We start from the raw sequence: 22,809 nt of genomic DNA, 5'->3' as shown, positions 1-22,809 counted from the left end.
GGATCTTTCGTCTGCTAGGGAACTAGATTTTGGATCTACCCTGGTTCTTTCTTCTGTCCAGCCTGGAGGTTTTCCTTGGTTAGAGCTTTATCGTTACTTAAACACTCTATGGTTTTCTGTCGAATCTGGCCCCTCCTTTTTCTTGGCACTCTTTGTATGGTCTTCTCGAGATACCGTAGACTCATGACTTCTTTATGCTCGGTGACTATTGAGAAGTCCATCGACAACTAAACTGTCGCTGCTTCGTCTTATTGTGGATATTGAGGCCCTGAGACTGCGTTGCTGTTGTAGGAATGGCTTGCCGGTCGATTTTTTGAGCTCTTATATGTTTTTTGCTAACACATTAAAGGTGGCCTACCAATCCACAATTTCTGTCTTGTATTCGAAGTTTTTTGATAGATTCTATAACCGTGGTGCTTTTTTACCTGGGTAGGTTGCTGACCTCGCCTGCCAAACCCCTTCTTTTTTCTGTTACCTGCTATCCTGCTGTTAAGCTACGCGATTCAACAGCAGTACAGATAGAGTTTAAATCACAATTTAATGTCGAAATCATGAGAAAATTGATTTTTTCGTAATTTAGATCAACAAACTTTGCAGAGATTCTTGAGCCAAAAGTGATTTCATATTTACAAATAAATTATCTTTAAAAATAGAGAATTTAATCAATGAGAAATACTAACAATGCGATGTGTAAAGGAAATTTAGTGCTCTAATTGGAAGAACCACTTATAAAAACCCACACTTGGAAGGTCCAAGGTAAATTTTTCTTTGCTTGAACGAGCACGTACAATATTCATTTCAATAATTGTATACATGGATTTTCCTCTCCGTGTATACATTTTTAGGTATTATATTTCTATTGCACACTCCCTCACTATGTTTCTTAATTATATATAGTTAATAAAACAAATAATATTGTAAAGTACGTATTAAAGATATATGTAAATGTTAAGTGTACTGAAATTAATGTTCAGGTTATTACAAACCGGAGGAAATAGAAGCATTTATTTATATGTTGAATTTCAAGGTTTGTTAACTAATAAATGTTATTGGTAAAATTGGTAAGGCGATAATTATAGCAACAAAATGACAATATACATTTTATTTTACAGTTTCTAGCTAAAATCATTTCTTCTTATTACCGTCAATTCTTATAATAGACTTAACCATTTTTAAAACTGTTTTTGTTGCCAGGTACAAAAGTGAGCCGTTACTGATATTTTAAAACTTCCTCTAGACTTATTTTATTCTTTTTCAGTTTTTGCAATTAGCACCAAATCGTCATCAAATACTCCTTCAGAGATTTCTACTCTTTGTAGCTTTCTATACCTTACATTCAGCTTTTTACTCCTAAGATTATATATATTAGAAATAGAGTAGCTCAGTGCTCCTCCCTCACACCTCCACTTATTGTAAATGTATCTGATGTTGAATTATTACTAATTACGCCATTGTTGTTTTAATCGTATATTTTTTATACCATCCTCAATAACTTGCTGTCCATTCCATATTTTCCTAGTATTTTCCATAGTTTCTGTCTTGATACTTTATCGAAGCCTTTTTCTAGGTCAAGAAATGCTAAGTATATTTTATTTTTTTTTTGCAACTCTTTATTGTATTATCTGTTTTAAACTAAATATATGATCCTGTATACTGTATACTCCTACCATTTCTAAATATACTATGTGCTATGTCTAATGCTCTAATGCAGTGTTTCCCAAAGTGGGGGTCGCGACCCCCTGGGGGTCGCCATGAGGTACTAGGGGGGTCGCCGAACATTTCCAAAATAAGACAAAAGCACCACTTTGTTAGATCGTGTATTTTTATTTTAACAACGCCGTAAATAGAAATTAACAATTAATTATCAGACGAAATATAAAACTAAATATTAAAGTCCGTAAAAATAAAAGAGTAAAACAAAGTCAAATATTATAATCTTAATGAGAGCTATGCGCCTGTTTCTGTGAAACTAATCTTTCAAATCTATTCTGTGTATTTGAGACACACACAATTATATAATTTTCAAGTACGAGACGATTTCTAACTCTTGTTTTAATGGCAGTCATAGACGAGAAACTTAACTCACACAAATATGATGTTACAAATGGAACCAAACATTTTACAGCTTCACTCGCCAACTGGGGGTATTCCTGCATCTTTTCGGTCCAAAATTGGTCCGAGTTCTGGGAAAAAATTGGAGCTTCAACATTCCATCACTTGATATTTCAATAAGTTTTTCTTTCATGTTTATTGGTATTTCAACATGCTGAAAGGCTAAATCGGCTAAAAACGGATTTAGTATCCATCTGCAACTGTCGTAACTGTTTTGAATTTCTTCGGGGAAATAATCACAGAGTTGTTGTTTTAAATTAAGCAAAGTAACATGCATGTCAGCAAAAACTTGTTCAAAATTTGTAGCACTGTAATTGGATACATTTTCCATAATTTCCTGAAGGCACTGGAATGAATCGAGTTGTTTTTTGCCAAGTGAGGTCGACCATAAATCGATTTTTCTTAGAAACGCCTTAATTTTATCTGTGGCTGTAATTATATTAATGTCGCGACCTTGTAAATTACTGTTCAAAATATTTAATTGCTCGAAAATATCAGCAAGGAAACCTAGTTTCAGAAGCCAAATAGGATCGGAAAATTGATTTTCATATGGGGACTTCTCATCTTTCAAATACATTAAAAGCTCTGCTCTTAAGTGAAATACTCTTTTTAAGACGTTGCCCCTTGAAAGCCACCTTACTTCGGTGTGATAGAGAAGATTTTCAAATAAAGCACCCATGTATTCGCAAATTTTTCTAAAAATACGGGTCTGCAAAGCTTTTCCTTTAATGGAATTTACAACTTTAATGATGGTTTTCATAACACAGTCCATTTCAGGAGGTAAAGCTTTGGACGCAAGAGCTTCTCGATGTAAAAAACAATGTCTCCATTTGGCATTAGGCATTATTTCTTGTAATTTGACGACAAGACCAGATTTATGTCCTGTCATAGCTTTAGCGCCATCTGTGCATATAGTAATACATTTACCCCAGTCAATATCATATTTACTTGTACGTTTCACAAAAGTGTCGAGTAAACATTTTCCAGTGGTATTGGTCTCCAATGGGGAACAAAATAAAATATCTTCTTGAATGCCATTATTTGTATCATATCTTACAAACGTAATGAATTGGGCACAGTTAGATATATCTGTGGATTCGTCCATTTGAAGAGAGAAGTACGTGCATTGATTAAGATTTCTTCTGCCATATCTTCTGCCATATCACTAATTCTTCTTTGGATAGTATTATTTGACAGAGGTATTGTATTTAATTTTGCAGCCTCTCTTTCCCCACACATTATATGTACCATTTCAACAGCTGCTGGAAAAATCAGATTTTCAGCAATTGTGTGCGGATTACTAGTTTTGGCAACACGATAAGTAACTTTATAACTTGCTAATAATGCTTTTTCATTAGTAGTGGTTGCCAAGGGAAAACTGTCTTGCTGTTTGTGAAGGACGTTCAGCTTTCTTTCAAAGAATTCTACGGGCTTGTCTTTTTTATCTGAATGTTTGCTATTTAAATGTTGAAGTAACTTTGATGGTTTCATGCTTTCTTTTGACAAGACTTTTCCACAAATAACACATTGTGGTTTATTGGAAATAACGGTAAAACCATATTTAAGATATTCATCAATGTAGAATCTGTATTTCTTTTTATTGCTGCTACTGCCACTTTCAGACGTAGATGGTTCTGCACTTCTTTTTAAAAACTTATCCATAATTTATAATTTATCGTAGACGTAAATACGTAAACGGGAATACGTAAGTCGTAAAATATTTACTCATTACTCAACACCGCGTTCGCCACCATAGGCTGTTTGGATTCGAACTGAGGTTTCATTGCGTATCGCCGCTTATATAAAACCAAAACGAGGCTACGAGAACGTTCCAGAGTGCCATCTAGTAGCGAGCGCTTTCGCGATTATCATGGAAGAGTTTTGCGATGTAGACACAAGCTAATATGTCGCGGTGTACAATGTACAGTCGACTTCTTATTATTTATTTTTATTGTAAATGCTATTCTGGCAGAAGTACCTACTACTAATTACTAGTGGGACAGATCGCAATCATTAAAATAATTGTATTAAAATAAAATAATTGTTTTTGATTTAAACTTAAACAGTAAAGTAAAATTAAATTTGAGAAACCATCAGATAATTGTAAATTAGGCACGCTATTTCTGTCAAATAATATTGAATAAATGAGTGGGGGGAAATTGGGGGGTCGTGAACAATTTTTTTAGCAAAAAGGGGTCGCGGTTTAGATAAGTTTGGGAAACTCTGCTCTAATGTGTGTTTTGTCCTTATTCTGAATTGTTTGTCTATAATTTTTCCTAGGAGTTTCATAAATGTACATAGCAACGTCAATCTTCGGCAGTTATTACATTCTCTCCTATCTTCTTTTAAAGCGAAGCTTCTATACTGGCGCTGTATTCCACTTTGTTCTCTACAGTAAGATTCTGACGCGAACGTCACGGAACTAGTGCTACAAGATGGCGTCGTCACGGGTAGCGTCATAGAATAGCGGTTCTTAACATCGATTCACTATATTTACTCTAATTAAAAGAATATCTATCACTAAAAGATTTGATTCGTAACGATTGTCAAAATTTAATAAAAGTCATAAATGTCATCAGATTAATAACAACATTTAATTATCTGTTTAAATTTTTATAATAATTCTCGTTTTAAAATATTTTTATATTAATACAATTATTATTTTTAAATATATTATTTAGTTTATATTATAATTAAATGTACAATCAAATGATATTTATTTATACTGAAAACTTTTGTTTTCAGCACCCTCCCTCAAGTTTTATTATAATTTACTATCTCTATAGCTGTTTCGGCAAAGTGCCTTTAACAATTGAGCTATTTTTGTTACGAGTATAACATTTTATAGTCTTTATTTTAACTAAATAAGTTGAGGAGGGAGGAACAATTTGTCTCGGTCAATCAAAAATTTATCTGTATTTTTAATTTATTAATTTCCATAGATTCTAATAAAGAGAGCTTAAGGCCTTTATTTTGAATGTGAAGAATTTGAAATTGTTTATTAAAAGAATGATTATGATCTAGAACGTGAAGTGCGTAAGAAGAATCTGTTTTCTATTATTGAAAGCTCTTTTGTGTTATGCTATCCGTTTGTTAAACTTTCTACCTGTTTGACCGATGTAAGTTTTTGGGCAGTCGCCACATGTAAGTTTGTATACACAACCATATCGCCACCGTATCTACATATTTCATTGTCATTTACTGGCCTAAGTCTATTATTTTGAGCTTAAACAATATTACTCTATTGAAAATCCATATTTGTACCTGTTAACTACTGTTTTTCCTGAACAGCATTCGGTTTTTGTAATTTAGTCTGAACTCACAACTATTTACAGTCGACTCGCGTTAATTCAAACCTGCGATAATTCGATCATCTATATAATTAAAAAGTTATCACTAGTTCCCTACAAAATCTCTTTATATCTCGAACTAAATCAATACATTTTTGTGCACTTGGTAATTCAAATAAAAAAAAACATTGCTATATAATAAAACGACGCGATAGAGGGCTTTCAGACGAGGATACTGTATGCGAGATACTGTATGCGAGATACAGAATTTGCGATGGCTGCTGTATCGTATTCACAGGCATGCTCGTATTGCTCGTCAGTATGAAAACAGTAGCAGTGCAGTGCGGCTATAGTTTTAAATTATGGATGTAGAAGAGTGTATTATGCTGTGGTACATATTAAATAAAAAGAAAAAGAAACTGAAAAGACGAAGTAATTTGTGGGTTCATCCTATTGTAGAATTAAGAGAAACCAAGGGAACGTATAATTTGCTGTATCAAGATTTATTGCAAGATCCATCGAAGTTTTTTAATTATTTTCGAATGTCTGTAGTCGTTTCAAGAACTACATATTAAATTTTGGAAATTCAATTGAGTAAAAAAGATATAACTATGCATAAAAGTAATTCATCAAAAGAACGGCTTTCTATGACTTTAAGCTAAAGTTAAAGTCTATGACTTAAATTTAAAATAAATCTGTGTACTTATCCCCAATTTGTAAATTGTTTACCTCGCCCTAAATAAAAAATGACCATATTTCTTTCACAATAATGTAGTTTTATATTCGTTAAATAATCAAAATTCCAATTAGCAAACTTTTAAAACTAAACTGTATATGTATGAAACAAAATACCTATGTATTTATAATAAAAACATGTTTATTTCTTACCGTATTCATTTTGCTGTACTGTAGTCATGGCCTCAAAATTGTCGCACATTTGCTTAGAAATTTTGACCCAGCACTGCTGCTTTTTATTTCTATTGCAGTAATCTGGCGATGCTGTATCCCATAGACAGGGATTTGATTGTACCAAACAAATAAATTTGTCATTATCAAATACAGCACGCTCCATTATTTAATTATATTCAGAAAACACCTTCTTTCTTTCGTTGCTCATTCACAACTATTCGACAGAAAATCGCGCGTCTATGGAATGTGGTGCAAAAGTACGCGTGTCTGAAAGCGTTCATTTAACGTAATGTTTCTTCTGTATCTGGCATACACATTCAGTCGTCGGCGACAGGAAGGTCCGAGATACTGAATTCGGTATCTCGCATACTGTATCCGTCGCGCGTCCCGTGTGAAAAGCTCCATTTGAGTCTATGTAATATCTGCATCTCGGATACGCGTATCTCGGATACAGTATTCTCGTCTGAAAGGCCTCTAATTCCAACTCATCGGCGTCCAACACTCGACAATAATTCCAAGTTGCAGATGCAAGTTGCAGGTGGAAAGATTGTATTAAGTACAGTTCAAGCTTGTATCAACGCGCCTTTGTTTTTGTTTGATTAATTTGACTACACACTTCTCACGAGTTGGTTTGTTTAGTAATTAGTTACTGTTACTCTTTCGTTGGTATACAGATTAAAATTTTGTTAGTCATGAGCCCTAGAAAGTATAAATGTTTGAAGATTGCTGAAAAAAAGAAGTTAATCCAAAAAGTAGAGGAAGTTAAGAAGAAAAGTGATGTTGCAAAAGAATTTAAGATGCCCCTGAGTACTCTCTCAACCATAATAAAGCACAAGGAGAAAATTAATGCTGCTCAAACTGCTGGAGCACAGAAAAGAACTACTAAAGGTGAATTTCCTCGTCTGGAAGAAAGTCTGGTTATTTGGCTGAGACAGTGTAGAGGACAAAATGTGTCTATTAGCTGAAACTTGTTGAAGCAAAAGGCAAAAGAGTGCGCGTCTACTATAAGCATCAAAACCTTTGCGGCAAGTGAAGGGTGGCTTACAAATATCAAAAAGAGAAATGGAGTTGTGTTTAAAAAAGTTTGTGGGGAAAGTGGAAGTATTGATGATGCAGTTTGCTTAGTTGGCACGGTAAATTGAAGACCTTGATTGAAAACTATGATGCCCGAGACATTTTTAATACTGATAAAACTGGCCTTATTTTCAAATGTTTACCGGACAAGACGCTTACTTTTAAAGATGAAAAATGTCATAGGGAAAACATAGTAGAGAGAGGTTGACAGTTTTACTTGCAGTAAATATGGACGGATAAAAAAAACTTAAACCCTTAGTGATAGGAACAGCAATGAAACCGCGATGTTTTAGAGGTGTGAAATCATTTCCTGCGGATTATCGTGCTAACAAAAAAGATTAAATGACGAAACTTTTTAACAATTGGCTTTTAACAGTTAATGGGAACATGAAACGGCAAAAGCGAAAAATTTTACTATTTTTAGACAAATGCACTGTCCACAACAGACCTTCTACATTGTCTAACGTGGAACTCCATTTTTTTTTTCGCCAAATACAACTGCCAAATTGCAACCATTGGACCAAGCGATCATCCATAATTTTAAGAGGTTCTATTGGAAAAAAATTGTTAAGCTCGTTTTACAATCTGTGTAACACCCCTAAAAATTCTCAACTGCTTCAAAAAATCTGGTTTCTTAAAAGAAGATCAAGAAAATTCTCCAATGCTTATGGATAATGAAGAACTAGCAATAGAACCATTAGTTGACATCAGCGGTGTGAGTCTTCCTAACTTTATTTAAGTAGATGAAGATGTTGCTGTCTCAGGTTCACTAACCGATGGTGAAATTTTATCTGCGACAGATACGAATGAAAAAAGTAACGATGAACATGAGTACGATACATCAGAACCTTGGACAGAGGTGTCAGTTAAGGAAGCAAGATCCTCATTCAATACCTTACAAACCTTCTGTCTACAAAACGAAAGTGATGAGAAAGCATTTCAGGCACTTTTTCTCTTAAACAAAATTATTGAGCAGTCTGAGCAGCTGCAATGTGCTTTGAAGCAAATCAGTATAATACAGTTTTTTCGAAAGATTGATTAATTCACATTATGAATACATACATGTATGTACACGAATGTATCTCTAAACTTTTGTCATCGTTATAGAATAGCAAGTTTTATTTATTTTCTCTCACAAATTTCGAACCATTTGATATTCCAAACACTCAATAATTTGTAATATTTTAAGAGTCCCTCGAGTTTCGAATTAACGAGAATCAACTATTAATTATTATTCTTGCAAATCTTAGTTACTACGTTGAAAAATACAAATAAATTACCTGCGTTTATAACTTTTGAAAATGAAGAATATTGTCTTATTTTTTTTGAATATAACTAGCTATATTTACATATTTTCTTATAACTGATTAGTCCAATTTACACATTCTCTTTAAAGAGTCGGCATTCCCACGTCATTAGATTTCAGTTCTTGGGGATTTACCTTATACAGAGAAATATTTCATACGTATATTTGGCAGCAATCTAAATTCTCGCCGACCGTCATTCCGTGGATATGCTAATGGTATATCAAGGTTATCCTTCCAAGAGAGCGGATAAAAAAAATCATAATTGTTTGTTTTTCAAAGTATCAGGTAATTCTAGTAGCAACATAAAATGATTGTTATTATAAATCATCGTTGCTTACGATTACTTGGCGTCGTAAACCGTGTAATTAAGAATAATTCAAAATCAAAATACTTAATAAAGCACAGTGACGTCTTTGTAGAATGTGCTTTTACTTCATTTAGATTTCTTTAAATAACAAAATGTTTTTTTCTTTTATTCAAAAGTACAATTCAAAAGATGAATAGATTTAACCTTATATAGGACAGAATTATTTTTTGGCAATGTAAACAAATTCTTTGCAGACTATAATTGACGAATGGTCCATTATTGCACTTTCACTCGTCTTTTCGTTTTATTTTCACTCCTTGTTTTTTGAAATTTCGACCACAGCCTGATTAGGTATGTTAACTTTGGTATATGTAGTTGTGGTTCCATAATCAACCACAGAAAAAAAAACACGTTAATTAAACATTTTTATTATGAAATAATGGAAAACATTGAATACATAATGCAACCTGGCAATCTGAGAATTTAATAATTGAACGTTTTGGCTTCGCATTCCTTGTATTCTCATCCCATATATTCGTATTGATAAGATACTGACTGTTAAAAAACTTTAAAAACTATGATCCATGTAGTCATCCTCTAAATACTTGTATTCTGCGCATAAGCCATTATCATTATTTTTGTATCCCTTTTAGATTCTTATTCATGTATATAAAAATTTTTTATATCTTAAAAGGCTTTGAAACTTGCTTTCTTGTAGCATGTCTAATTCTTTTCTGGTTTGGCATTTGATTTCCACTCCGGAAATCTTTGTAGATACATCATTTTTTAATACAGATTACAGAATATAAAATTCCTTCATAAACGTTTCGTATTATTACCTTCTCTTCGGACGTTAACATTTTCCGTCTCTTTTGCGGCATTTCATTTTTGGAATCAACATCAGAATTTTGCAGTCTTCTCTTGGAACAACTCTGTTTTTTCGTCCAACTCCAATAAAACTCAAACCAAATAATCACATAATATAACTAAAAATTTACTATAAAACGACAAACTATAACACCCGTATTATCAATAACACGTTTTATCAATAACACAAACTTATCGCATAAAATACCCTACCCTCAGAAACGCCAATGTAAATAACCTATTGTTGATGGGCACTCGCTCGACAAAAACTAGTCTTACGGCTTTCTGTGGATCTAAATTGAAACGGAATTCCGTCGCTAATTCCAAAGTTGCCAAACGATTAAAAAATATTGTTTTAAAATATCGATTTTTATTTTATAAATTTAAATATGTAACGAAACGGAACATATAAATAAAATTTATTTCATTACAATTTTGTGCTTAATTTTTACTATTGAAAAAATCAGGTTTTTTTGTATTTTTATGACGGTAATAATCGCTGCATGGAAGAATACAGGTTTTGTATGACCATAATTACTACTTGTGAACAAGAATTGGCTACATTGTACGACAACTTCTGGTCAAGTCTACTATAGAGAAGCACAAATAAATATACTACTTTATATATTCTGTAATTTCTTATGAGGAAACGCAAATTGCAATCGAGAAAACAGGCAGTTTTCGAGGGCCGCTGTGTACGTTTAAATTTGAGGATATTCCGCGTTTAAACTATGATATCACTCTTCGTTTAAACTATGATATCACTCTTCACTCTTCACTCTAAATTGAGGGTTTCTACTTTAGATACATCATTTTTTAATACAGATTACAGAATATAAAATTGTGTTTATGGAGTTCATTATTTAATTTAAAATAGGCATTATCAGTACATAATGTCAGTATCTCCATTATAGATGATACATTTAGTTTTGTTCTAGTTGCCAATGTATCACCATTCTCTAATTTTGTTTTGATTATATTTAAAGACTTATCTAATGGAACATATGTAAATAAACTATTTATATCAAAACTTACTAAAATATTATTTGTATTAAATCCAGCATTTTATAATTTGTTTAAAAAATGTTGTGTATTTTTTATAAATGTGTCATTTTTATTTGCAAATGGTTGTATATGATTTAATAATAATATTGACAGTTCACTACAAGGAGAATTCGTGGTACTACAAATATTGGTGTACTCGTTTGATAATCTTTTGGTACTCCATAAAAATGAAGTGTCTTACTGCAATATGGTGTAATTTTCTTTGATAATCTGTTTACCAAAGAAAATTAATTACTAGCTTCAGAAAAATTTTATTATTACATTAATTATATGTTAAATTAAAGATCTACTAAAAGTGTATCTCAATTAGCTTCTTCTATAGTATACTTAAACATATTAAAAATAATTTAATTTGCTTAGGTCCTAAACATTTATTTTTCACTGAATTCCTTATTTTAATTCCAAAATGTACCTGTTTGGCTTCAAAGAAATATTTATATATTTTTCACTGCACTGCAATGCATTTAATGTCAGGAGCTCGATCTCTTCCGCTTGACTGCCAGAGACGAAATGAGTTATATAAAATAATATAAAATTTAGTCAAGTTACTTCTCGTTTGTAGTACTGTAATACCAGAATATGCCTGCGAGTTACTGTAGGTACTTACAAATCACACATTACTGCTAAAAAAAACTCACATAAAAAGAGCATACATTGACCAGGAGATTTATTTCTATAAGAAGAAGACCTTGACGAAATATGAATAAAAGTGAACCGGCACTGGATAAAAATATCTTTGCATAACATTCAACAGATTTAATTAATACTACTTTTTACATATAAATTGTGCATAAATATGAATCATTAGAAAGATCATATCAAGAATATGTATTAATTACATTTAATATCTTGTTTCCAGATAAATTATGCGTTGTCGATGGCAAAGGAAGTTTAAAAAAATCTCAGCGATATTGTCCAGATCTCGATGTAGCTGACAGTAAGGTGGAGTGTGTTGTAGCACCAGATAGGTAAGTTAAATCAAGAAATATATAAAGCGAAACTCTATGTTCTCTATGCGCATTGATTATCTCACAAAAAATCAATTTCTAGCAGTCAAACTAGCTAGGAATAGAAGATGTAATATCTAAGATTACTAGAGTCGTCAGAGATGAAAATTTCACTGAACCTCTAAAAATTACGAACAAGCTGAATTTTGCCGAGAATGTCAATATTAGAATGCCAAAAAAGATGCAAATTAGTCTTTATCTTCGGACTTTCCCTAAAACCCTCCTCGCAAAGGGGGAAAATGTAAAAAATTCGTTTTTACCAAGAATGTTTAAAATAGCAAATGTAGCTGAGTTAATTTAAAAAAAAAATACATTTATTAGCATTTTTTATATAGAGTCAACCGTTCTCTCACAAACAATGCTTAAAGCGACCGTCGATTTTAAATGCTATTTACGCGCGCGAAATCAATTATATTTGTATCAGTTCGACGGTAAAAATTCGATATCTTTTGATTCAAGTGCCTTATCGACAACAATCAAGATGCGTTTTAAAGGTAAAGAGTTCGTATGCAATTTTTGTATTTTGCCGCAAATAAACTCAGATTTTATAAAGGTGTTAAGTAAATAAACGTTGAAAAAATAATTTTTGCCATTTGGCAAAATTTACATTTTACAGGTTCTTGGTAAATCGATTTTTGAAGTTATACTTCTATACGCGCGCTCCACATTGGAAATTTGTGTGGGAATGAATCTGTGAAATCATTACATATGTAAGATAATGAGTAAGAGAGAGACAGAAGATATATTTTCTCTCTCTTCCTCTCTCGAATATAAAAATGTTCCTTTTGTATATATAATTTAATATTATATATATTATATAAATATATATATTGTTATGATTGTTTATTTTGAGTTCAAACTTAGTTTATTGAGTCAATAAAAAAATTATAACTTATCTGTTATCAAAAGTAAAATAATCCTTATATTACCTGTGTTCGATGGATTCAAAAGATTTTCTAGTTGTCTTTTATCGGGAGAGAAGAAAGGATAATAATACAAATATATTATATTACAAAGATTTACGTTTCTTTATTTTATATGAACGAATAAAACAATTATTAAATTCTGTCGTTATCTTATCAATCAGCATACAAGAAAATAAATCAAATTATTATGATAATAAGATTATAAAGCTACATACATTTATATTACGTGAAAAACCAATTTTACTTAAAATTTTCTTTACTTGAAAAAAAGAAACCACAAAACTTTAAACTTTTGATTAGCCTAACAAAACCTCAATTCTTAAATTGGAATGCTAATGACCATGATGTCGAAACGATCCTTCACAGATATAAAATTCAATTGTACAAACACTTACAGTTTATTTTCTTCTTGAGGACCCAGAAAAGTCCAGTCTCCTCAAAGATGTGATCTCCCTTTTTTTTGGCACCTCGGCTCCTTCTTTACGTCTCTGCAAACCTCCTGCAGACTACACAAAAAACACCTGATTCACTTCTCCAAACTCCGCTACTTATTTATGACACCAGGACCTCCTTTTGTCAACTTGATGCCGTAAGAATACTTTCACATATACTGTATAAAAATGCCCACGGTAGATACAAGGACCTCTTTTAATCTACATGTTATCTCCTTCTTCAAACTATTCACTTCTTTTCGTTACGCCGGTATCCAAACTCACGAACCACACCCTATCTTGAGACACACGACTGTTTCCTTTCGATGACCAAAATATGACTAACTTCTCCTCTCTCCTGATCGACTCACCAAATTCCCATTTTAAAAACGACCGTCCAATCAAAAAGCTTAAATTGTGTTTACCATGATTTTGGAAAAGCCTAATTTCGGTTTCAGAGAAAACTAAATTGCTTACTTTAAAATTGGTTTTTTTCAATACATCATTTATACATATTTCAAAAGATTAAAATATGGTCATTTAATACTCGACTATACAAACAATGAAAAGATTATTAACTTGCAGGTAAAATGTCTTCTAATTCTAAACAAAGGATTTTTGATAATTTTGTTTGAAACGGAAAAAAAGGTCGTTTGCCAAACAAATTTCTATTCTTATCTACACTAAATCTTATCTTAAATTAATATATACATTTTTGTTTATATTGATATCTTGAAATTTTATTTCGATGGATCTTTTTATTTATTTTTCTTTGGTTGGGAAAGAAGAAACATAACAATATATATATATATATATATATATATATATATATATATATATATATATATATATATATATACATATAATATTATACATATAATAAAATATTTAGTAATATTATTATTTATGTGATATGTTTTGTATTATTTATTAAATGTTCATAATTATATTAGTCTTTTGTATTTCAAAATAATAATATCAATAAATAACTGTATGATCCAGAACTGTCAATTTTGAAATACGTTTGTGTCATGTCCTCGGTAGTATAGTAGTCAGCATCCCCGCTTGTCATGCGGGAGACCGGGGTTCGATTCCCAGTCGGGGAAGACTTTTTTATTAATATTATTACATTACTGTCATTTTTAAATACTTATGGATATTTCATTTTAATTTGTATTGTATTATTATATGGAATTATGTTGCACTCTATTGTAGTGTATTTTTTTATGTAAATTAATGTCATTTTTAAATACTTATGAATATTGCAGTTTAATTTGTATTGTACTATTATATTAATAACAAAATAAACAATGAATTTTACTGCAAAGTATGTGTAAAAAAATTTTTGCATTCATCTCCTTTCATACATATATAAAAATAAAAATATACATTTTCATCAAAATATTGATTCAATCCTTCATTGTTAGTAAGTTGTTATTAATTCTGTTTCTCTTTCTGCTATGTCTTACCTATAGAATTACATATGTAATGATTGTGCAGATTGACTCCCAAATAAATTTGTAACGGCGAATGCGTGTATAGAAGTGTAATTTCTACTGGCAGTCCCACTGGACTGCCACACCCGTTTTTTTTTGCATTTTTACCCTACTACGAGGGCGGTTTTAGGGGGAAGTCCGGCGATAAAAGTGATAAGCTTTTTGCATCATTTTTTGAGTTCCAAATTTAATATTTTCTCTAAATCTCAGCTTGTTCGTATGATTTTGACGGGTTAACGTGAAAGTTCGTATAAATACTTTAAAGGTATCTATTACCTTTCATTTATACGTATTTAATAGACACCAAAAATCAAAGTTTAAATTTACAAATACACCATAATATCCTGTACATTAATATTTATTTAAAAATCAATTCAGATAAAAACTCGTATAATAATCCCGTTTTGGTTCACCTTGAGTTAATATTATACATCTTGAAATATTAATGACCTTTTATGAACCATTGTAATCCAGTAATACAAGATATATTCAAATATTTATTTTCGTTCTTTTGGTGAGATGGCATTCCTCCTAAAAGCTGTTTAACATTAATAAATACTGGTAGATTAAAAATAAACAAGCTTAATTAACAAAATTAAATTATAAAAAAAAAAGAAGGGAAAATACCAAAAATATTTAAACAAAAAAAAAACAAGATTTACAAGAATATTTATAAGAACTATTCAGCCCAAATTACGAAGGTAAATAACATAAAAACGGTGTATTTCTCGCATAATAAAATGGAACAGACATAGATTAACATCTATGAAAATAACACGGTTTTAAAACCTCTGGGAAATATGTTGAATTTTTTTACTAAAAGAGGATTGGTTTAAAAGAGAGTGTGGAAGGAGGTTTTAGATGTTTGATGGATGTTTGAAGTCCAGAAAGGAGTTGTCTGTTGCTGACATCTGATCTCATCAACCCTTCAAACAGGTTAAAATTCCTAAACTTCGATCTACTGTTAATTTATCCACAAGAATTTGCATGAATCTCGACATTATTTACAAAGTTTCTTTCTTAACTAAATTACAACGAATTGCAGCCTATATATATATATATATATATATATATATATATATATATATATATATAAATATATATATAATAACTAATGTCGTCTATTAAGTATCCTGTGCAGAGTGCAACTCCTGCTACATTGGCCAACAAAATCATCATAAGCGATCCATCCTTGAAATGTGTCAAATTCTTAAACATCCATCCTCCCTAAATAAGAGAACTGACATCGACAACTTGAGTCAGATATATCACTCCCTCATCATACAAAATAAATTTAAAAAAAACCCCTTACAAGACAGTAACTTCAATCCCATTTTTCTTTCCAAATTTCTTCCCGTTTTTTTATAAAAAAAAAGGTCTGTCCCTGTTCCTCTTGATAATTTCCTTAAGAATCGTAAATCGTAACCCACATCATGCATTTCAAAGAAACATATGGACGAAAACAAGCCACATGTGAAAATTATGACGAGCTGGTCCAAAACAATCGAAAAGATTAGTGTGGTTTGACCCTCGAAAGAGCTTAAACCAACGTTCAAATGAAGCCATCAGTTAAAATTAAATGAACTAATGTTCTTACAGTTTTATTGTATTTTTTTGTTTCGCCTCTCGTTTAGTTTGTAATCTTTAATGTTAAGTTATCGTAGAGTTTTTATAACATCTATAAAAAAACTCTACAAATTGTTTTTGTAAGTATGAACCCTGTTGGTTTGTTTACTTATATTCTAAAATCTTTTTTATTTGTAGTGAACTGATGATGCTTTTAAAAATAAAAGCGAAACATATTCAAATAAATCAATAAAGTAGTTGACGACTTTTATTTGCCAATTATTGACCGATAAAACCTCTGCTATTCAACCATTGAATATATTCCAGGCTAACCATGCTAGAAAGATCCTTTAACGATTTAAGATATGAAGAAATTACCCGTTCTCTGATTTGTCTTATTCGCATTGTACAAAATCAATCTTCTTCTTCTTCTCATTCTAAATCCTTTTCTTGATCAAGATGATATAATTCGAGATGGCGGAAGAATTCACAACGCTGACATTTCACACGACAGAAAGCATCCCACTGTTATTCCACAAAAACATCATATTACAGACATACTTGTACGGCATGAGTACATGAAATTACAACAAGCTGGTCCACAGCTACTTTTATCTTCGTTGCGAGAGAAATATTGGCCTCTCGATGGACGCTATGTTGTTAGAAAAGTTGTTAGAAACTGCATCATATATTTCAAGGCAGCTCCAAAACTCGAACCTTATTTAATGGATAACTTACCTTCTTCACGTCTTACTCCTTCACGACCCTTTACCCACTCGGGACTTGATTATGCGGGACCCTTTCCTTTAAAGGATCGTCTTACGAGAATCTACAAGACTATTAAGGGTTATGTAGCACTTTTTATTTGTCTGGCGAAAAAGGCTATACATTTGGAGGTTCTGAGTAGTCTACGGAATGCTTTATAGCAGCTTTAAGACGTTTTACTTCTCGACGGGATAAATGAGCTTCTATTCATTCCGATAATGGGAGCACCTTTAAACGTGCCAACAATGAACCTTCCAACCTTCTCAAGACTAACAATTCTGACTTACATAACACACTCTCTTCTGAGGGTATCGATTGGAAATTCATTCCGCCGCGTTCACCTCACTTTGGTGGTATCTGGGAAGCGGGAGTAAAATCGGTAAAATACCATCTTAAACGAGTTATTAGCAATACGGTTCTCCACTGTTTTGAGTCAAATTAAAGCTGTTCTCAATTCCAGGCCACTTTTTCTTATGTCTAATGACCCCTCAGACCTACTTCCTCTCACACCTGCACATTTTCTGGTTGAATCACCTCTCACATCAGTTCCTGACCACAATCTGTTATGAAAAACAGATTGAGCAGATTTCAAAGGATACAGCAAATGGTGCAATGTTATTGGATACGATGGTCCAAAGAGTACGTCTCTTCTCTCCAGCAACGCGTTAAGTGGAAGAAACAATGCAGTTCCCTTCTCAAGATTTTTCTTTAGTACTCGTTAAAGAATATGGACTAGATTTAGTACTTGTTAAGGAAGAGTGACTGACATCCATTTCGACAGTGACGGAATTGTGCGTAGTGTAACTCTAAAAACAAACTCTGGTGTATATAAACGTCCGGTTGTGTAGTTATGTGTGCTACCGAAGGAAAATCAACTTTAGTATTTTTTTGTGTTTTGATAAACTTTACAATTTCAGCTCAATCTTGACTTGTGGACTTTATACATTTGGGTTTTTGAACCCCCTTATGGCGTTCAAATGGGGCGGCTTATATTAAATGATCTGACGACGCAACTGTCGTCTTTTGCAAAATTTGATACCGCCGACAGTTTGTCGAGAAGATAAGATAATCGGCCACGGTTGATCGTGAAGAGATTTGGCTGAAATCAACCTTCCTGTTGGAAAATACATTCTGTTTCAAAACGTCGAACTAACAACGTGTGTCAACAATAATATATGTGTAACATTTATTTTTATTTCATTATTACAAACAATTAAGTTTTTTTTATATTTTTACATTAAATTTACATAGAAGTATTAAACAGTTTTATTTACGGTCTTGAGTTCTTTACTAAAACCACAGAAACTAAATAATATTAACCAACAAAACTCAAATATTTGGGTGTGCAGCGGAAGATAGGACAAAGAAGTACTCTATTTAGTAAACCAAGCTTTCGCAAATCTTTATTTGCATCATCAGGGTGCTACAATAAACAAAATTAGTACAAAATACAGAAAAAGAATTATTTTGCATCTTACACTAATTGAGGTTACTTGTCGTGATGTTTATCAAATGAAATGAGCAACTCATTTGACCCCTACAAATGATGGCGAAAACTATCCAAAATTGTTTAAAAAAAAAGGTTCTTTAACAAATACATATTTAAAAACACTTTAAAACACATATACATGAACACTTAAATAAAATTATGTTAAAATAATTACAGAACATGTCATAAAATAAAATTTAGGTTATAAACATTCTTATCAGAAACAAAAGAATTAGTTGTGAATTCGTTACTGCCAACTTAAAACGATAGAACGTTAGATCTTAATGATAACAATGTAAAGGTAATAGTATACCTGATAGACGCTGAACTTCTTGAAACAGAAAAGGTAAAAAGACTTATCTTAGAAGAAGTAGGAGAGGTATTCTATAGCTCATATATAATGAAACTTATGTTGTTGATGATGAATTGTCTGTATTAGTAGATTCGTGTTTATCCAAAGTTAACAATAATGAATATAAGTTGCTTAAATTATTGGTATCTGTCTTTTTGTTAATAGTTTCTTTTTCTTGAAAAATGAAAGCCATCTCGAGAAACAATCTTTTTAAATAATTGCTCTCCGTGGATAGGATTTTTGCATTTGGAAAATCGAAAGAGCACCTGATGTAGCACCCTGATGATACAAATAAAGATTTGCGAAAGCTTGGTTTACTAAAAAGAGTACTTCTTTATCTTCCGCTGCACACCCAAATATTTGAGTTTTGTATTCTATTTGATCAGCGTTGATGACAAGCGTTTATCGCTTTTTCACTATATATTATATTTTTTTTTATTTTCATTTTTCAGAACTGACTGTCTCAGACAAATACTTAAAGGTAAAGCAGACTTTTCAGTATTTTCTCCAGAGGATCTTGTAGCGGCAAACAATGAAGGAGTACAGATTCTAGTCACAAATGAACTGAGATATGTAAATAGTAAGTATTACCTTTGCTACTAAAAACTGTTATAAATAAAAATTAAGTTTTAACTGAAATTCCGACTCCTCTCGTAGATACTTTGTATGTAGTTTGTATATAGATGTGATTAAATTACAATTGATTGTAGTGAGAATTACATTTTCACATTTCACAAAATTTTGAAATAAGAATGGGGAAAATAACTTTTAAGTATAAATGTTTATGTGGCGGTGTCAGTTTAAATTTGACAGGTGACTTAATTGGCCTGGGTCTTAAAAGCATCATCCGTGTTTATACTTTTGTTTTGGAGATGAAAGCTTTTTCAGAGCTTATAGAGAATTCTTACAAAAATCGACAAACACTCCTATAAAAGTTAAAAAAAAAAGGAATAAGATAACTACTCCTAAGCGAGAAAGAGTTTTCTGCTTCTTTTCTTGTTTAATGATTCTAGTTTCAATAGTCTTTTTATTTCTGACCCTTATATAGCTCTTCTTAACTCCTGTTTACCATATTTAATTTCTTCCAGGATTTCTTTTATTGTTTTTTCGTTCAGTTTAGCCATTTTATATATGGATAAGTTATATGTTTATCAACTTTAAAACTATTTTATTTGTTGTCTTTGTTGTGGTGGAATTATTTAGGCTGTACGTAAATAAAAAACGTTTTTTTTTAATGGCTTCTACTCACCGCATTACTAGATCTATCCCTTTTAAACACAAACACTATGTACTAGGTATCTATCAAGTATATTCTACAGCTACATTCTGATTTTTTTCCTGTCTATTAAACACTTGTATAATAGGCAGAATATAATAATAATGTATATAATAATAACTTTCTAATTCAAGAAGCAACTCATTAGATTAGTACTCACAAGTACTTTAAGTAAGTTTCATAAGTAGTCAATCTATTCATATCAAAACCGATTATAAATTAACAAAAATTATTGGCCTCTTATGGTTTCATAATAATATACGAGATGAAATCTCAATTTCAACATTACCAAGGTGTTGTTTTTTATTAATTTATTCATTAATTCAGGGAATATAGAATTTAACCTTTACACAACGAAAAACAAAATGTTAATGATATTTAAATAAAAATAAAAATTTAATTACCAAACAGTAATAAAAATGATAACAACTCGATCCATATATTATAATGCTGCTAAATTTGTAACATTAGTCATCTAATTCGAAATGATACGTTGCATGTAAGGGATTTCGGAAATATCCACAATAATTATTAAAGTGTCAAACAAGGATCACTTAGAAATTTATTTTACAGAAAACAATGACGTGTAATTTAAAGTACGGGGAATGGTATGACAATACAAGAAATTTAGTACATATATGAACCTTGCTAAGATATAATATTTGTTAAAGATATAACTTTATTCAATAAGTATTATAGGCCAAAAAGGGAGGCCCCAAATAGGTATAAAAAAGTTATAATAGCAGTTTTGTTGGTTAATATAATCTGGAAACCTATGAAAATTCGTCTATTGGCTTTAGGAGACCCATTTCCCATATGGAGTCGCTGTTTATGGCTTTATTTCACTTTCTTGATAATGCTGGCTACGGTTTCCTTTTTTTGTTTTTACATCTGTAAAGAGAAGAAGGAAAAGAAAATCTGCATACACCTGTGACTCACACAGGTAGTGTTGGGTTTCTAATACCCTAGCGAAGCTGTGCCAGGGCAAAATGCCCAAGGAATTTAGACCTTTGACACCTCGTCCCGTCACCACTCCAAGACGGTCGGCGTCCAACTAAAAACCTCTCCTCTGTCACACCAGACATAAGGATGGAAGGGCCGGTTAAGGCAAACATCTCTCCTGATGCCCTGCTATCGCCCAATTCCCATTCTTTCTCCGACAAATTCATCGAGGAAACTACACCCACACGAACCACCAAGGATTTTCAACCCCCTGCCTTAGCGAGGCTGCCATCTCTCTCGCGTCGTCTATTTCTCATTTACTCTTATTTCGGCCTGCGACAGTCCGAACCCCACCAATGTGCTACTCGCTTGTTTTAGAATTCTGTTGCGAGTTCCCTCTTCTCTCGTTCTTTTGAAGAGAGCAGCTCCCTGATAAATTTGTGGATCCGTGTCCACCACCACCCATCCCTCATCATTTTCTCCACCATTTCTCTCACGGAATCAAACATTCTGCAGTTATACTCTCTTACAAACTTCTCTCTTTCATCCGCCCAAGGCTCACATTCCAACATCGTGTGTGTCACAGTATCCGAAAAACCACAGTAAAGGCACTGATCGGACTAAACCTGAAAAGGTAGCTGCGGAAGCAGCCATGGCCTGTGAGCATTTGCGTTAGATAATGATCCAGCTGCCTATGCCCACAGTCCACCCAGCTTCGAAGGTTCGGGTTTAGTGACTTCGTCCACTCCGCCACATCACGTGTTGCATCCCACTCCTGTTGCCACTGACCAATTGAAATCAATCTCTCGGCCAGTCTTATCTCATTCATTTCTCGCTCTTCAATGTTCCGCCCCCTACAACTGTGAATCCTTGCCCTTTCATCTGCCAGCATATGTAAAGGAACACAGCCGGTGATAACCCACAAATGGTGCCGGTTTTTATGTTATTTATAATTAAAATATATCCCATTACACAAAGTAAATATTAAAATACTGAGTCGATTTTTTGGATTACAAGTGAATTAGAACTAATAATCATACTATCAAACGCAATAACCTAATCTAATGGTAATATTTCTTGTTTTAGCACCTTTCGATTATGAAGTCGTTGCTGTAGTTGATAAGAAATCGAGGATAAAAAGTCGACATGACCTTAAAGGAAAGAATTATTGCCATCCTGGCCATGGGTATGAAACCGACTGGACAAAGATTTTGGCAAATGTAAGTATCATAATATCGGCACTTGGATAATCAGCCTATCCAAGTGCCGACATAGGATCAGATCACAACCCGGTAGTGACCAAAATTAGGCTCAAAATAAAAATAATAAAACGAAGAAAAACAAATGCAAAAATCGATACAAGTAAATTAAGCAACCCACACATAAGGCAACGCCTGGCAGATGAAATCAACAACGGATTAATGAATGTTAAAGAACAAATTCTACAAAATACTGAGACGGATAAAAAATGGTTATTAATAAAGACAGAAATAGATAACAGTCAAAAAGAAATTCTAATACCAACCAGATATAAAAAGAAGCAATGGATGACGAAAGAAATTTTAGATTTAATGGAAGAAAGACGTCAATATAAAAACAAAGATAATCAGATGTACAAAAAAGTGGAT

The 22,809-nt window shown here is 32.2% G+C and overlaps 1 protein-coding gene across 1 annotated transcript in view; it reads left to right on the top strand.

Moving 5' to 3' along the window:
- Tsf3 (Transferrin 3) overlaps nucleotides 1-22,809 on the top strand; it is a 42,659-nt gene that overhangs the window by 6,000 nt on the left and 13,850 nt on the right. Inside the window, exons 2-4 of the mRNA XM_072528747.1 lie at nucleotides 11,791-11,899; nucleotides 19,416-19,543; nucleotides 22,268-22,401. Of these exons, the coding sequence (XP_072384848.1) occupies nucleotides 11,791-11,899; nucleotides 19,416-19,543; nucleotides 22,268-22,401 (371 nt within the window). The remainder of the gene's footprint in view (nucleotides 1-11,790; nucleotides 11,900-19,415; nucleotides 19,544-22,267; nucleotides 22,402-22,809) is intronic.

Source organism: Diabrotica undecimpunctata, chromosome 4 (genome assembly GCF_040954645.1).
Source record: "Diabrotica undecimpunctata isolate CICGRU chromosome 4, icDiaUnde3, whole genome shotgun sequence".
Taxonomy (NCBI): Eukaryota; Metazoa; Arthropoda; class Insecta; order Coleoptera; family Chrysomelidae; genus Diabrotica; species Diabrotica undecimpunctata.
The sequence above is the reverse complement of the archived record's forward strand: the minus strand, read 5'-3'. Positions and strand labels throughout refer to the sequence as shown.